Source organism: Rosa rugosa, chromosome 6, assembly GCF_958449725.1.
Source record: "Rosa rugosa chromosome 6, drRosRugo1.1, whole genome shotgun sequence".
NCBI lineage: Eukaryota > Viridiplantae > Streptophyta > Magnoliopsida > Rosales > Rosaceae > Rosa > Rosa rugosa.
In genome coordinates this window covers 14,887,921-14,906,502 of record NC_084825.1, presented here as the reverse complement: position 1 = coordinate 14,906,502, position 18,582 = coordinate 14,887,921, and the positions used below count along the sequence as shown (strand labels likewise).

General features: G+C 35.5%; 1 protein-coding gene across 1 annotated transcript; it reads left to right on the top strand.

Moving 5' to 3' along the window:
• The first annotated feature begins 6,771 nt into the window (after positions 1–6,771).
• Positions 6,772–17,716, top strand: LOC133717171 (protein ZINC INDUCED FACILITATOR-LIKE 1-like). The gene is made up of 17 exons (XM_062143831.1): positions 6,772–7,192; positions 7,801–7,841; positions 9,060–9,120; positions 9,224–9,326; positions 9,433–9,535; positions 9,634–9,687; positions 9,769–9,831; positions 10,612–10,661; positions 10,775–10,850; positions 12,036–12,245; positions 12,890–12,977; positions 15,453–15,538; positions 15,681–15,788; positions 15,946–15,990; positions 16,103–16,191; positions 16,587–16,630; positions 17,368–17,716. The coding sequence occupies exons 1-17, from the start codon at positions 7,039–7,041 to the stop codon at positions 17,466–17,468; spliced, it is 1,476 nt and encodes a 491-aa protein (XP_061999815.1). The 5' UTR covers positions 6,772–7,038; the 3' UTR covers positions 17,469–17,716.
• Positions 17,717–18,582: the final 866 nt, after the last annotated feature.

Sequence of the window (18,582 nt, the reverse complement as noted above, 5' to 3'; positions counted from 1 at the left end):
CCAGGAGGGTTTGTTTAGAAGTGTAGATGTGCTTTCTACAAGTTTTGGGTAGTCCATTTCTAGGGGTGACTCTGTCGCTTTTTCGGTAGAGTTATTCCTGAAGTGGGCCCCGCCCACCTCGGATTTCAGGGTGCAATCCGGGGCAGGTCCTGTCATTTTCATCGAAACAATCTCAAATTCCATAGATTACGTTAACTCAATAGTTAAAACTACCTATAAAAAAATGGGATTGATCCAATGTTCAAATCTTCCCGAATGGGAACCTGAATTTCCCGAAGTTTCAGAAATTTCTAATCGCTCACCAAAGGTACTCCAATGGCTACAAAAATTATATCAACGTGTTCCTAATACATAATTCAACTTAACAAGCCAAAAAAGATGGCCAGAACCACAAGCAGTGGAGTTCCTCGCGTCACCATACCAACCCCCAAATTAGGCTGCAACACCGGTGCCAAAAGATTCACATCAACACTCCCAACATCATTCATAACTACAACAAAGCTAGAAAATGAACAAGGGATCAAGAATTCACCTTTAAAGCTCTCAAAAATTCCTAAATTTTCCAATCTTCAATCCTCTTTCCTCCGATCAAATTGGGCAGCAAAGAAGTTATCAAGATGAACAGTGCAACACAAGCTTCAAAACCCAACAAGTTTCTCTGCCGGAAGTCGCCAGAATGGCGAGTTAGAACCGAGCTGTCCAATATGGCACTGAGAAGGATTTAGACCTCGATTTCTCTTCTTTCCAGGTTCCAAAGCTTGATTTGATTCTAGGGATGGCAAGAGGAGGAGACGCCGCTCCAAATGGCGGTGGTCCCGTGGTCTGGATCACCGGAACAACGGAGAACCCGCCGGGTTTTTGAATTCGGGTCGGGTTATAAACCAAGTCTGTGAGAGAGAGTTTGCGATTAGGGTTTCAGCCCAAAACAAAAACTTCCTGAAATCGAAGGTTTCCAAATGCAAACTTGCTATTTATCTAAACTTCCTAAAATAGTAACTTTGACTTTTCAGACCGTAACTTCTTCATACGTACGAACTCTAATTTTCACATGCCACATGTCCACGAACTCTGTTTAACATGCTCTACAACTTTCTAGAAAGAAGTTTCTTAAAGTCAACTCTTGGTCCTCTAAATGATCAAAACGAAGGTAAAAGGTGAACATAATTGTTGTTTACTGCCCAAATGACTAGTAAATCGGTAAATTTGGGTACGGGGTGTGACACTACTTATGATAGAAAATTGTGGTACGTTTACTTACTTAGAATGGAAAAAATCATGAATCAGACATAACTGAAATTGAGAAGGAAGGAATCGGTATGAGAATATTTTATTTCCATTAAGATGTTTACTTAACATATGGAATTGGAATAGGAATATAACTAATTATAGTTGATGTTTACTAGTTCGATTACTAAAATACCCCTACAAGAATAAATGTTCATGAGAGAGGTACATATATTTCTAGGGTTATGGGTAATTTGGGGTTATTGAAAGTACGTAAGGATATTTTAGGTAAAAAAAAATGCATTCTTGAGGCTTTGATTTCTACACCCATACCCCTCTTGGGTATCAAACTCCGGGTTATTCAAGAATCTATTCCTGAGACCCACACCCACACCCACGCCCATTCTAATACCTATATAAGTTAGTAAAAGCAGGACAATTCATACACTGGAATTATTCTCTTAATTTGCATTCTCATTTCAAGTAAGTGAACGTGTCATTAGTTGTTGTTGGTGATAGTGGGGTAATTAGAGGGTTGCTCCTCATTATGAAGTACCATGAATAAACCTCATCTTCACTATATAAGAGGTTGATGCATCACCATTTCACACATTAATCGAATCATTCACTACCAGATCAATACAAAGCAACTTTTTACTCTCTACATTTCTTTCTCTTATGTTTTTCTATCTTTCCTAGCTGAGCTAATACGCGACTCCCAACACGTTATTAGCATGCACAAACATTGAACAACAAAAAGGAAGAACGATGAACATCTTCACCAAATTTGAAGAAGCAACCCAAAATTCGTTGAAGTTTTCTCTTGACTCATGGAACCCCTAATTTTTTTTAGGTGCATTTCTCAAGTAAGTTACGACTATTACTATTTAAATCCTGTGGAAATAGTGAACCATAATTATTGGCCATGAACCCTAGAACTCATTGTTACAAGCATGTGGATATAGTTTGGTAGCCATATGATGAACTTTGGAATTGATAGGAATTTCCGGAACTTCGGAAATTCGGGTTTCGATTTGAGAAGATCCGAATGTTGGATCGACCCCATTTTTCGATAGCTTGTTATAATTATTGAATCAACGTAATATGAAAAACAATGTCAGGTTTATGAACAGAGAGAAAGTCCTTTAAGTCTCTAAATATCCGAGATCCCCTTATCCCACAGATGTTCTAGCTTAAGATTCTTATTGCTCGTGATGGGGCAGGGCAGTCTTGCTACTCCCATCACTTCAGGGATGTCAGAGACAAATATCACTTTTTTAGTATTAGGCTCCACATGCTCAAACAGATTTACTTCCAGCTTTCACTTCCCTCCCCCCTTCTCCTGTTGAGACTCTACTCCCTCAACCGTCAACAATAACTTCCTCCTAGCTGCAACTTTAACAATCTTTCTACCTAGCATCTTCTTGTTGCTTCCAGGTGAGGTCTTATGAGTACCCAATGTGAAGGTCATCGGTTGAACTAGGAATCATAAACCTCTATTACCCTCTCCCAGTTTCAATTCGAATCCACTCCTAAACAAAGACCCTAATCTTTTAATCTCCTCCTCCTGCCCCAAGGGAGGCATATTAAGATGTACCTCCCTCTTAGACTCCCTGTTACCAATTACCAATCTCTCCTTCCCCAGATAGGTCCATGGCCTGAACATAATTCATATTATTCAAGTACAGCCTAGGTTCATTATTAACATTCTCCCTTAAGGCCCTTTGTTACGTTGCAAATCGCTCAGCAATAATAACACCCCGTGATTTATATTCATTTTTGTTCAATAATATGTGTAAAATACGGAAAAAAAAACATAAAAGTCGTTTATAGTACGTGTATAATACTTTTGACTTCAAAAATACGAGAAACTTAACAAGTCCCTTTCAAAGTACGAAGTATGGAAATATTTTTGAAAACACATAAGTACATGTTTTATTCACGTATAATACGAAAAATTACTAACTATGTTGCCGATACTTAAATTATTGGATTATTGAGATATATTTTTTTTTCCAGAAAGTGGAGATTTAAATATTTGAGTTTGGATAATTTATTGAGATTTCATAAATAATGTTTTCGAGGATTTCTTTCGGAAAATTGAGATTTTAATATTATGAGTTGATGAGTTAAGTATGAAATGAGAATTATGAATTCAAAGTTGTGTAATCGAGGAGGTAAAAATATGAAAGATGATGATGTTAGCGCTTGCATGCATTACTTGGTCGGCAATACCATCCAGACAATATTCTGGTCAGCAGTATATATCCTCCAGATGGCATGAGATAGTTAGTCGGCAGTACCTTCCTATGCATTATCTGGTCAGCAATACCCTCCTAATTGTGCTGCGTGTCCACGAACTCTGTTTAATGTTCTCTACAACTTTTGTGAAAAAAGTTTTCTCAAATTGTCATGCCATAAAAAGTTAACTCTTTAGACCCTCTAATCGGTAAAACGTAAATCGAGAAAAGTAAAATTTAAAGTAATTAACTTATATAGAGTAAAAAAGGTGAATCAGATCGAGGCGTATCAATATCCGTGTTGCAGCAAGAATCAATTGAAGAATGTGTTGGCATGGCTTTTGCGGGTATTGTGGCAAAAGGTATGAGGCTTCCTAGGAAGCTGAGGAAGAAGTTGCAAATGTAGGTTGAAAATGCCTGCTCAATTGGAAGGTGCTTTTGGGGAAGCCTCCTCCACGTTAGGAGGTTGTAGAAGCATTATAAATAATTGGGGTTTGAACTTGACCTAATTCGGTTCAAGCCCTAGTAATGTCAAGTTACTTGATTACTTGATTTACACCCATGTACAAGACATATTTACTTAGGATTTCTAGATCGCTAAGTTTTCTACACAGTAACTCGATTTAACGGACTCATTTTTAGTGAGTTATTATGTATCGTTTGTCTCTCACCACTCTTATTAATGGATATACCTTATTTGAATAAAAAAACAAATCTCAAAATTAATCAAAATTTTAATTTGTTGTTAACATAATTAGTCCTTTGAAGGCTTGAATCATATAAATGGGACTTAACTGCTTCGTTACGGTAAAAAACCGAGGGCTGTCCTTGAAGGCTTGAATCATATAAATGAACTAATGCAGAAGCAGCAGAACCCACAGATAATCTTTGCTTAAACCCAATTGATCACTTGGGGTCTTTTCGATTCGTTCTGGGCAAGAAAGCTACTCAAGATCTATTCGGATTCTGGCGATCTTAATCATATGATTCTGACCTTCTGCGTCAACACAGTGATTTCTCTCCTTCTCTATCAGATTTACAAATCAGCTCCACAACCCCATTCCCATTCGGTGCTGCAATTCCCAAACTCTAAACATTCATCTTTTTCTTCATCCACAATTCAACAATGCAGACTCTCATGGATCAGCTGAAACCCGAAGCCTTCATCCAAATCGCCCCAAGTATGAACTCCCTAATTCAACAACACAAAAAGAAAAAATCTCAAAATCCGTGACTACCAAAACTGAAAAAACATGCAAATCGAACCGAGATTGAAAAAAACCCCCAAAATGTACGACATTACAAACTAGCGCAGATTGAGATTGGAAGGAAGAGTACCAGCGACGAGCTTCAATGGCGAAATTGAGCGGCGCAGCTGGAAGACCCAGACGAAGCGAGTTGGTACCGCGTTGGGTGTCCTGAGTTGGAACCGCGTCGAGGACGAAGCGATTGAGAGCCGTGCGCCGCCGCTTAGTGGCTGTACGGCAGAGTCCTGACCGGGTTACTGTCGCGAGTCGGCGAACAAGAAACGGATCGAGCATCTAGGATGTTTGATCCGATCAAGCCCTTTTTTTTTTTTTTTTTTTTTTTTTTTCTTTTTCTTTTTGAAATAGATCGAGTCACCATATACCTGGGATCAATGGTTTAGATTAGACAGTGATTGGAGTTAATGAGCCCAGTTCTTCAAATTTGTAAACATGCAAGAGTAGATCTCCTCCTTCAAATCAAAATTGAAGTTCAGAAACAAAATGATTCTTTCAGTTTCGGGTTCTTGTTGTATGCTTTGTGTTTCTTTGAGTCTAATGACTTTGATCTTTATCGGAAAACTTGTATAGTTCGATCAATTTTGTCTTTTGAATTATAATTTTCAGTTGCAGAAACAGAGATTGAGAGAAGCATATCAAAATTGGGTTTTGTAGTGATCGGCTGATCGCAGAGTTTAGATGGTTTACAGTCTTTTGATCTCATCCAGAATCATAATCTCCATTCAATCCGTACATCTGTTCACACATAAAATTCGATCGAACATTTAAGTCCTAAACCATATATTCTTAATCAAAGACGATCTCAGTTTTGCGCTTTCTCTTTGGATTTTATTCTTCGTTTCTTTTGAGCAGCTAAATATCTGCAATGGGCTTGAAACTTTCTGAGTTCATTGTCATCCTTGTTGCCTCCAAGTGGTTCTGCTCTTCTGCATCAGTGTTAAGAGATTGTTCAGAAAATACTGCAAGCAGAGGCTAGAGAAATGGCACGTGAGAGCCTCAGTTAAAATTTTTCACCCACTTCATCTGGTTTGTCGTTTATGTAAATGGGAATGACATTTTTGCCCTTCCGTTAATGTTCGTTTGGGCGTACGCTACGCCCGGCGTAGCCAAGAATCAGCTATTACGAGGTATCCCATACGCCATACCCCTCATGGCCTCATGATTGAGACACCAAAACAAACAAAAAAGAGCAAGTTACATTGATAAAATACTCATCACATCACTGTACCTCACTGACTAACAGTTCATTTTTATTTAATGTAAGCTACAGCCAGGATTAAATATCCCCAGCTGCAAAACGTGGAATGCTTTAAAGTTTAAACAGGGCAAGGGACCCCCGGACCTCCAGACCACCTGACCACAATTATTTGGGTGAAGACCCTCCCCCTCCGCATCATGATTTTGACAAATCCATTCAATTTTGTCTACGTCCACATACGACTCTTTGTAGTTTTGCAAATTAATATTTATATCTGCAGTTAGATCCAATCCACCGGATCTGTTGGATTGCTCCAATTACAACAGCCACATAGTCCAAATGAAATTCTTGGTTGAAAAACGCAGAAACATTTTGGAGGAAAAAAAAAAATTGCGTTTCTGAAAAATAATTGGCAAGACGGTCAAATCATGTGACATGTGATTTGATCTGAAATTTTTCATGAATATTTATTTTTAAAGACGGATGAGTCATGTGACATGTTATTTCGTGGCTTTTTTTTCTCATCAATATAACGTTGTCTAATGTCTATTGAGCATTGACTAGAGCATTCCCATCATCCTAGTTGTTGAGAAATTCTGTTTGGCCACGTCGTGGCGTTCTAATCCAACAGAGCACTTGTTTTTGTTGTTACTTGTTAGCCTAGTGTTGCAGTCCCATTTGGGTTTTGCTTTCTTTTGTATTCATCACTTTATCGCATACGTAACTTCCAGATTCTTACGAGAGAAAAATAGAAAATTGGCAGAATAGATTATTTCCTAAATTGGGTTGGTAATTTGGTCAGGTCCCCCCCCCCCCCCCCCCCCCTGCATTTTATCAAAGCAGAGGCTGGAGGAGCATTTGGTTCGGTCCCCATAACTTTGTCGTTCATATTTCTCTTCAAATCATTATCATTGTCATGATTGTAACACTTGCAATGACACTGTGTGTTCTTTTGCTGACGCATGCAATGAGCCAATGATGGCAATCATATATTATGCATCATTTATTTGAGTGAAAACCCATCGAGTATTTTCAGTTCTTCATTGGGTTGAGCTGTGGATATAATCAAACAGGGGGTGGTGGGTGTTTCTTGAATCAAAAGAAAGCAAGGATGGCGGCAGAGAATGAGGAGCATAGGGAAAGCTTGTTGAAGAAGGTATACTATGAAAACTGCCCGGGTTGTAAGGTGGAAGAGGAGAAGGCGTTGCAACGAGGCGTTCCTGTTCGAAAGCTTGTGGCTATCTGGGGGATCGTGCTCTCTGCTGGTAATTGGTCTTTCATTTCTCAGTTTGGTTGATTTTGTGATCGATGAATCAAATGCAAAATGGCATGGCATATATTTATTTTCTCTTTTAATTCAAGCTCCATTGCCTGTTTGGAGAAACTTATTTATTTTGAGGTTTGAGATTAAAATCTTGGGAAGAACAATGCTTTTAGTATAAGCTTCAATGACAATTTGCAAGCACTCAAAGCTAAAATTTCTGGTGTCATTACTGGTGACTAAATACGACTATAGATCAAGGTTCTACTAAAATTTCTGTTTGTAATTGACTCAGGAGCCATCAATGGGGTGAATATCTGGGTTCAATAGTCTACTGTTTGCATATTCAGAACGTGTTGCAAGTATTGATTTGACTGTTTCAATTGGTTTGTCATTCTAGAAATAATTCTTCAGTTTTTTAAGTATCTACATCTGATATATAGTAGATTGTCTGGTCCTTCACTATTCTGTATTTATGTTTATTATCATCTCTTACTTTTCTATGTCTTCTTCTTTTCTCTCTCTCTTTTTTTTTTTTGTCAAAGTTTCTATGTCTTCTAATTTATTGCAAATTTTCTGATCCTGATTCATTATTTTTTTGATTATTTTCAGCGCTGCCAATATCATCTCTATTTCCATTTCTTTATTTTATGGTGAGTGTATACTGATATCCGACTCTTGTTATTTTAGTTGGACTTCTAATGACATGGAAATAAAATGAATATTTGCTCTCTGTTTGAAGCTTAAGATTCCATCCACACAGTCCAATCTTAGTGCAGAGGGTCTATTTACTGTATGCCTTATTAGAATCTGGGTAGTGGATATTAGTGGCCACTACCTATTAGATTTATTCCTTGTTGCTTTCCTGATAGTGAAACATGCAAAAAATCTTGACTTGTGTTTGGGCTTGTCTTGCCAAACAGGATCTAGAATGCTTCTGACAAATGAAAGAAGTCCTAATCTTGTTTGCTGAATATATAGGATGACATAACACATCGACTTGGCCCTCAAATATTTATCATCTTGTCATGTTGGTCCCCGAGGCATATATAGGCTTTAGCTTTCAGACGACTTAAATTTCTACTGACACCACTATTACCTTATTATGATTATTTTCTGTGTGATTTTCAAAAAGCTGGTTAAGACCTGCATAAACTCACTTTTTAAGAATTCGTTTTGAGTTATTTTGTAATGTAAAGAAATTAAGAAAATTCTTAAGGTGATACAAAGGATATAAACCCTGCAAACTTTGTTCAGTGCACGAACTAGTACAATATTTTCCACCTGCCAATCATTTCCATTACATTTCTGTGGAAGATTAAAAGTGCAGTTGGACTAACTATAATGATCTTGAACTTTGAAAGGAATACAGTACTTCCTTTTTTTTTGCTTCATTGCATCTTTGTAAATGGATTATGTGTTGTTGTATGTATGGTAATCTGATCATGTTTTTATTTGTGATAAGAAATAAAACTTTCATCACTGAAGAAAGGAGATGATACAATGCAGTGGTTAGGATATGCACTTGACAACTTAGAATTACCGGAATACACCAGCTAATATATTCAAACAGATGTCCAGACCAAACAATTTCAAAAACAGTGAACTTAACAGACAGCTGCAAATCCAATATGACTGAAGTGCATAAGCATTACAGCACATCTGCCCAAACCAATCCTTTCCCTCTCTAGAAATGTGATGAACTCTGTTTTGTAGCAACATGAAAGTTTCTTCTCTATGCTCACTTGTTGTTCTGTGTTCTGTCCTTCTTGCGTTTTATAAACGCTCTGTAACATGCATCCTTCAGAACCCATTTAGTTTTATTTGATACCCTCAAGATTCCAGAACACTAAGTGTTGTTTGCATCACAGATTAGGGATTTTCATATTGCAAAAAGAGATGAAGATATTGGCTTCTATGCTGGGTATGTAGGTAAGATGATTGTCATCAATTTTTCATAGTGACCAAATTTGTTTACTTATCACATTTGAGTTCTTTAATTGGTGTTCTTGACACACTTCCATATATTGTGAAGGGTCTTCGTATATGCTTGGACGAGTACTGACTTCAGTTTTCTGGGGAATAGTGGCTGATCGCTACGGTCGAAAACCTGTCATAATAATAGGGACTATTTCAGTGTTAGTAAATGCAATTTTAGAAATGAGTTTCTACATAATTCTTCTGCAGTTATTAGGCATGGATGTTTTCAGGCAGACATTTGATATGTGTACATTATTGTCTCAGGGTTGTTTTCAATACTCTCTTTGGACTCAGTGTAAATTTTTGGATGGCCATCATTACAAGATTTCTTCTTGGAAGTTTAAATGGTTTGCTTGGACCAATAAAGGTATCACATTGTACTATATACTATTATTAACAATGTGGTTGCAGACTCGTCTATATGCATGGGGTTACTTTCCTTATTTGATTTACCTGCATGACCAGGCATATGCAAGTGAAGTCTTTCGGGAAGAACATCAAGCTTTAGGAATGTCAACAGTAAGTCACGTTGGTTTTTTTTATATACAAGTTTTAAAATTGTACAATTACTACACCAGAGTTAAGACTATTTGTTTTCAGGTTAGCACAGCATGGGGTATCGGATTGATCATTGGCCCAGCTTTGGGAGGATTCTTTGCCCAGGTAATTCTACTTCTTGTAATTTCTTGCGAGGAAATACACTTAAAAAAACTATACTCTTTATGTGTGTGTATTTGGCCTACTAATTGCTTAATATGTCCTTGCTTGTGTTGAATTTTGGTGAACTTATTTTGACAGATTCCATAAGGATAAGCATCCTGTAATTATTCTCTTACCTACAATGAAGTGTTGTGATTCCACATTAGTAACTCAGTATGAGTCTACCACTGTTTGAGTGTCTCCTCAATTTGTTTATTAAAAGCCTACTTTGGTTTTGTAAGTTTTTAAACATAGGGTGGCAGAGTTGATGGAGGACAGATCACAAATTTCCAAAATATGTTTTTAGTTTAATTGAGTATCAGAAAGGTGGTATTTAGAAAGAGTATGATAAAAGGAGCAAGTAATAACTGATTGTCTTTTGCTAGTCATCATTCTCAATTGATGAGGGAAAGTTAGATAATTTTCGTAACATATGGTTTTTCTGTCAAACCCAAGAATTATATATGTTTATGCCTACACTTCAAGATGTTTAGGTTTTGAAAGAGTATGTTAAAAGGTGCACATCATAACCTTTTTTTTATTTTCTTTCCCATACTGGGTCTTGCAACAAGCACGTTCTTTAAATATGATGACTTTTTAGAGTTATTAGAAAACCAAAGAAGAGATATGCTCTATTTTTTTTCCTATTTGACTCTCTCTCTCTCTCTCTCTATTTGACTCTCTCCCTCCCTCCCTTTTCTTGATTATCAATCAAATGTTTCTAATTTTTCTTTTTAAATTCAGCCAGCAGAGAAATATCCCACTATATTTTCTGCAGACTCTGTATTTGGGAGGTAAGTGAGTTTCAAACTCTTTTCTTAAGTGAAGTGAGACAGTCAAATTTCCTCATTTGTGTTTTGTTTGACTGTTGTACCATGATATTCCAACATGTCAAACTGTGATGCAGGTTCCCATACTTCTTACCTTGCCTTTGTATATCGCTTTTTGCACTTGGAGTAACCGTTGCATGTTTCTGGCTTCCGGTACATATCTTCTATCTATTTCTTTGACTTCGTTATAATGTTAATGCACCTGTATATGACAGACATAACTTTTGCTTATAAGGCCATTTTTCTAATTTCTCATGAGTCATGAACTTTCAATTTTTATTTTTCAATTTGTAATTTGATTTTTACGTATCAAGTTTGAAATGTTCAAAAGAAGTAAAAGTATTTACCATTTTATTTTCCTGAATAAATTGGGGGCTTCATTTATGTGAAACAAATTAGTATGAGTTTTAGGGTAATGCGTCGGGCTACTGTATTATGTATTAGTCCAGGGTAATGCGTCGGGCTCAAAGCCTTTTTAATTTAAAGTCAATCAATTAGGTTGTATCTTATAGTCAGTATTTTTAGCTTTTATCATTACAGGCGAGTGGGTTGAGTTTTTTTGGCATAACACATATCCTTTTCTTCTTATTTGCAACCTATACTCTTGAGATGCTTGTGCATTTTATCCTTTTTATTCTTCTGTGGTGGGTTGGGGTTCAGAAGAAGTCTTGATTCGTCAAAATACTGGAGGCAGTTTCTGATTCGGCAGTAGGAAAGGAAGACATTAATTGCTGTTCTAGACTATAAACGGTAGCACAGAATAATAGAGAACATAGGAACAGAGAAAGAAGAACAAAGTCACACATGCCTGTAATAACCTAAATCAATTAACCAATAAGAATGTTGTGAAAGATTTGGACTTAAGATACCCAATTGAATAAGAAATGCTTCATATAAGTCCCGTAACTTAGTTAGACTAATACATTAGAACCTGATTTGTAATATATGAATATGCTTCATATTCTTTATTTAAATCAAACTTCTCGAGGCTCTCCCGAGGATAGATTGTAATATATATATATATATATATATATATATGATCGAAAAGTGGGTCAAAACCTAAAATCCGTACCTAAGAAAAACTGCGGACGTCCGCAGTGTATATATATATATATATATGATAAATTAATCTGGAATTCACATCCAAGCAATGGATAGAGTGACCGAAACCCTTATAAATTCATAGGCAATGTCCCATTTTTCCCATGTGGGATGTATATATTCTCAACAATATATTCACTTATATATACATATAAATATTTTGTGTCGCACGTGCTTGCATAAGACTTGTTGAAACTCCAAGTACTAGCTACTTATTTCTTATCTGGATGGTTGCAGGAAACTTTACACAATCACAATGAAAATGCCAGATTACATGATGATTCCTTTGAAGCATTGGAAACTGCATCATGTGGGTCAGATGCAAATGAAATAGAACAAAAAACTGAAGAACAAATACCTAAACAAAACCTCGTGAAGAATTGGCCGTTAATGTCATCAATCATTGTTTATTGTGTTTTCTCACTCCATGACATGGCTTATACAGAGGTAACTTTAATACCTTTTTATGATAGCAAAGCATTGATCTTTTCACAATTTTTTTTTTTTTCATTTGGTTTCTTTCCTTTGAATTGTTTCTTGCCATATCATTTGTTTTATTAAGATGAGAATAGTCAAATATTTAAAAACCAATTTAGTCTGATTGGTTTAAACTTTGAATGCATACAGTATTTAACATTCCTTTTCATGCTGAGACATCGAACTCTATTTGCTGCATTTAATCAAAATATGTTGGAGTTGTTATATTGGTATGAATGGTAGTTTTGACTTTAGCGGCAGACTACAGAACATGGTTAGGTCTTATCTCTGTGGGACAAAACTGCAGAGAAAAACAATAACAGAGCTTGAACTGTAGTGTAAGAACTTGTAGGATTTTGGTGCTACTGTATAACACTTTTAGCATGACAACAACTTCAAATTATCATACAAAATGCTTGTGTCATGATTATTGTGAAATCTGTTTTAACTTTATGGTCTTTTAGCATTTCCACCTGGTTAAGTTAAGCTACATGGAAGAGAATTTTGATTATTTCCTATAATTCACTCATGTATTCATCTTTTCTTCTTCAACCACTCATCTCTATCCAACCAAGTATGGCTAATAAGTGACACTTTTAAAAAAAAAAAAATAGATATTCTCATTATGGACCGAGAGTCCTCGAAAGTTAGGGGGTTTGAGCTATTCAACTGAGGATGTGGGTGAAGTTCTTGCAATTTCAGGTAATATTTAATATTTCCTTTTGCTTATCAGTTTATCCACATTTTGCATTGCTACAATGTGATCACATGACATCTATCGTCCTTTGTATTCAATGTCATATTATCTTTTGTGATTTTATATGAGTTATAAAAGATAAGGGTTTTAGTATTAACCAGGAAACATTTAGCAAATAATTTAGCATTCAGTTGATATGTCATTATCATTTGACATTTTGAGGACAAATTTTATATAAAACAAGCATGTACAGACTCTCAGGGATTTCTGGAATAAGATAGGGAACATGATACACCCTTTCAGTCACCTAGATCAGAACTGAAATTTCACTGGTTCTGAAGGACTCAAACCCCTAAATTGGTTCTGATTGAACTCAATTGGATGTTAATAATATAAGATTCTTTTAGAGTGGCTCTTTAATTACATGCCAAACCAGAAGAATATGTATCAAATTTGTGAGAATGGAAAATGGGAGGATAATTTGTTCTGGTTTAGATATTGAGGGACCCTCAAAAAAAAAAAAAAAAAAAACTACATGCATCAGGATCCAACTTTAGGGGCTTTACCTAAACTTTAAAGTGAGCTTAATGTGCACTTTCAGAATTCAGGTTTGGGTTACTGGGACATAGAGGAGCTCTAGGTTATATACCATCTGCATAAAGTTATTCCGTTTGAAGGGACTAGTATAAACCACTAGGGTTGAATCTCTAATGGGATCAGTAAGTTAGTCTCCAGGTAAATGGGGTATTTGATTTTTATGCCGGGTGAATAGTGTCCAGTAGAGGAATGGAAGGTATTGTAAGCAGTCACAAATGTGATATGAAGTTGAATAGCAGATGATTACTGTTCCGTGGGGGATGGTTAACATTGTTTTCAAGGAATGGAGGAGAACGTTACTGGTTCTTGGACTGCATGTGTTTGGTTAGAGTGGACATGCCCAAGAAACTGTTGCTCTTTGTTGGCTCAAGATCTTGGAGTCGGGGTCAAAATGAAGGCTGTTATTTGTGCCAATGTGCATATTTGACACCTCTCTGGATTATTTAGTTGCCCCTTGTGAAGGCTTCTAGTGTATACGTTTTAAGATCCCTGTTAATGTAAATTATCTTCATGAGAGTTTCTATTAGAACCTCCAAATCTGCTCACTTGACCTCATTCTATTATGAATTATTAAATGACATACATAACCTACTATAAAATGACTATTAAGGACAATAATTATACCAAAAAATATTATATTTATTTTATGTAGACTTTCCAATTCAATAATATTAGATTGTATTTCTTATTATTTTCCTTATCTATTTTCATTTTTCAATTTCACTACATACTCATTAAAGCATTCATATATATTTAATAAGAATTAAAAATATGATTATATTTAAATAATTAATCATGTGGTACAAACAATATAGAAAAAAAAAACATTTTTTTTTCTTAATATAAAAAATAAACATTAAAAAACAAATGATTTTTTGTTTTAGAATAAAAACAAATGATTTCTTCATTTTTTTTTTTGCACAGCTAAAATAGAAAAAAAAAAAATTAAAAACAGAATAGTTCATGGCATTTTCTTATTGATTAGACATTAATTTTTGAAACTCAAGTTTGATTAAGAAATGTATATTTAGTTAAGATTTATAGAATGATTAAATCATTTAAATAACTAAATTTTTTATTTTAAAGATAATAATTTGTTTGCAAATTATATGAGTGAGGTTATTTGAGGAAGTTTAGTGAGGTTTAGTGAGTAAATTTAGTATTTGAAAATTTGATAAGAGGTGTAAAAAGTATAGAGGTCAAGTGAGTAAATTTGGAGGTTCCAATAGAAAAACTCTATCTTCATTGGCCGTGATTATTTTGCTGATTATAGTAACTACCGTTACTGCTTTGAATCATATACATCCCCACGATCCCTGTTAATGTACATTATCTTCATTGGCTGTTATTATTTTCTTGATTATAGTAATTACAAAGTCGGTTGGTTTTAATGGATTGCTTGTATAGTATCTCTTGTTATATTGTTGCAAGACCTTCTGAAGCCAATCATGGACGGTATCTTTCTATTAGTTTATTCATACAACAACAACAACAACAGAAAAAAAAAAAAAAAGAGAGAAAATAACGAGTTGTGTAGCCGATGATGTGACAGATGAAATTGATCTACGCTGAGCTAAATATTAACTGCTGGAGATCGAAACTTTTGTCTTTTTGAATTCTAATTGGAGAAGCCTAAAATGAAGCCTAAATCTATGCAAGCTTATGATATTTCTTAGGATGGTAATTAGTTGTAGCTATTACCTGATATGGTTATAAGCCTGAAATTAATATTTAGTCACATTGAATTAAATTACAGTTATAGTTTATGTCAATTATGAGTTTTTGTTTCCATATATACTATTTACTGTAATTGATTATTCCATTTACAACTTACTAGTTACTACATAGTCGGAATAATCGCTGACAACTTAATCAACTTGTAGGTTTTGGTCTTTTTGTCTTTCAAATTACTCTGTACCCGTATGTGGAAAAGATGCTGGGTCCTGTAAGAATTGCTCGCATTGGAGGGGTAATCCTTAGCTCTTCCCTCCCTTCATTTGTTGTATCTTCTGTATTTTATAGTTTGATAAATATCCTTTCACCACCCAATTTCTGGTGGCATTTATAGGTCTCCATCTTTAAGATCTTTTGGCACATGATTCTGTATGCAGGTTTTGAGTATACCTCTTTTGTCAAGCTACCCCTTTATAGCATTGTTATCCGGGTTCTCCCTCTCCGTGCTGTTAAATATTGCATCTCTGCTGAAAAATGTCATGTCTGTAAGTATATATATGAGTTCAAGTATCCATTTAGCTAAACTACTGAATCACAAACTTTACTGATGCATCCTAGAAGCTGATATGTGTGGACTACTTGTCCACAGTATGAACTAGTTTTGTATGTTCTTCTGACATCTAAATTTTTCTTTGTAACTAGATCACGATCGTCACTGGCCTGTTCATTCTCCAAAACAGAGCTGTGGTAATTTTATTGTTAACTTAATTAATTTTACAGTTTTTTCCCCTTTCCTTTTCATCTTGAATTGTTCTTCAACTAAAGAATGTATCTTAACATGACCTTAATTGCACAATAGGACCAACATCAAAGAGGTGCTGCCAATGGAATTGCTATGACTGCAATGTCTCTGTTCAAGGCAGTTGGTCCAGCTGGTGGTGGTGCAGTGTAAGTCTTAGATTTTCTTTAATTATATTTGATGTTTGAGTCCATAATTTGGTTAGTAATGATGCCCGGGAGCTGGAGTGATTCAATTAGACTTTCTCTTTTTTATGTGATTATTATACAAAACAGATAGTTGGTTTTGTTTCAGTCTCTAGTCAGATGCTAATCCTCGACATATAGTTGCTTATAATTTGTCTTATTCATTTCTTCAATATTTTTGAGATTACTAGTGTTGTGACGCGAAAAGATCACACAGAATTACCTTTTAAGTTATAAGCACTATGTACACATCTAGTCTATAGCTTACACTTGAAATCATATTGAGTCGATATTTTATGGAGTCATGGTATTTCAAATGTTTTATTTTCATTTTGTTAATTATGATTTCGTCTCAACAGGTTTTCTTGGGCACAAAAACGCCTGGATGCTTCCATTCTACCTGGTACATACTCGAGCAACTCCTTATCATGCAGTTCTGTTAGCTAGAGTACCATAGGATGTTAGGTGAAAATCCAGCAGAGTACCAAGGTTAAGAGAATTGAGTAAATGATATGTTTCCAAGTTAACTGTTGGATTTTCATCCATTGACTTGGAGAATATTATACTAAATAAAGTACTTGAATATAATGTGTTTGGATACTCCTAGGTATTATGAGGCCGAGCAAATTTAACGTAATTGGGAGATAACATAGTACCAATGAAGCTCACAGTTACCCGAACTCCAAAATATCTGCATGATTGCACTATATCAAAAGATTTTTTGTATTATATTTCTTTTGTTTTTTGAATTATTGTAGAATGGAGATAATAACTACTTGGGTTCTCCTGCTGAACCCTACAATCTTTAAGAGCTAGGAAACTCTAGAAAATAACTAGATAGGTATCCTGAGGGAATAATGGTTGATTATCGGCTAACAATGAAAGAGATTAGAGAGGTTAATCACTTAAATGAGAATAACATAGAGACGGTCAGATAATGCTGTGAATTCGCAGAGGTCATTTATTATCAGACTAGGAAATAAATGTACCTTGGTTTACATTTTCTCATTTTGGATTTCGTATGTGCCTTGTTTCTCATATTCACTCGATAGCGTATCTGTTTCTTCACCAGACTAGCAATAAATATCGACTGCTTTTTGAATGTTTAGAAAATTTACTGCTTCATTTATTCGCTTGCAGGTATCCAGATGGTTTTCTTCATCTTGAATCTGGTGGAATTAATTGCAGTTCTCATGACATTTAAACCATTTCTTACTGTACGTGATGATAGAACGGGATGAAACCCCATGGAAGTTCAATCTACGTTTAGAAAACAAAAAATGAACATTATTATGGACTCATTGAATGCCTTATCTGTAGTTGTAGTTGTCCCGACATCTATACCGAGGTTTTGGAGTTATTTGGAAGCAATGCTGTATTCATTCAATCGGGAAAATAAATCTGAGGATTTTATGTTGTATGTAATTGAAATTCCGCGTGGGAAAATTTCTATAGCATTACGCAATATAGTCAAAGTTATTTGGTTGCAGACTTGCAGTAATGGTGGGAATTGGGTTTATTTGGGGTTGTTGAAGATATGGACATAGTTGAAGTGGACTGTTTAGTCTCTGAAGGTCCCAGAACCCTGTATCAAAGCCGCGAAAAATCCTTGATCATAAATTTCAAAAACAATGACAATCACCCTTGCAACGTATACTTCCTGCTAGATTTCAAAGTAAGTGGTACTTGAAGTGATAGATTCGATTAAATAGATCTAGCTAGTGACTTTTTAACTTCCCATCAGCTTGTTAAGCCAGGTATTTAGAATTTGGCATGAGATCCCTGTTGATCTCACTAGATTTCCTAGCCAGCCTTGTGGAAGGTGATGGACAATGGCTGGCTAAGGGGTGTACAAACTAAAGAGTTTAAACACAGGGAATTTTTTCAGATATTCTATTCTTCTCACAACGGAAGCAAATATACTAGTTACAGCCTTATACAACAAGGAAACTATATTAATATGATAATTACAGAATAAGTCAACTAATCATAATAGGAAACTAATTACAACTCAATCAGCCGTCAAATCATGTTATTCAACACTCCCCCTCAAGTTGGAGTATAGATGTCAATCATGCCCAACTTATCAGTTGATTCTCTAAATATTCGTCCACATACACCTTTTGTAAGAACATCGGCAAGTTGATCTTCAGACTTAACAAATGGAAACTGAATGATCTTTCTATCAAGGTTCTCTTTGATAAAGAACTGGTCCACTTCTACATGCTTAGTACGATCACGTTGTACTGGATTATGCGCAATCTCAATTGCTGCTTTGTTGTCACAATGTAAGACCATTGGTTTCGTGAGCTTGTACCCCAAGTCTTTCAATACATTTCGAATCCACAACAATTC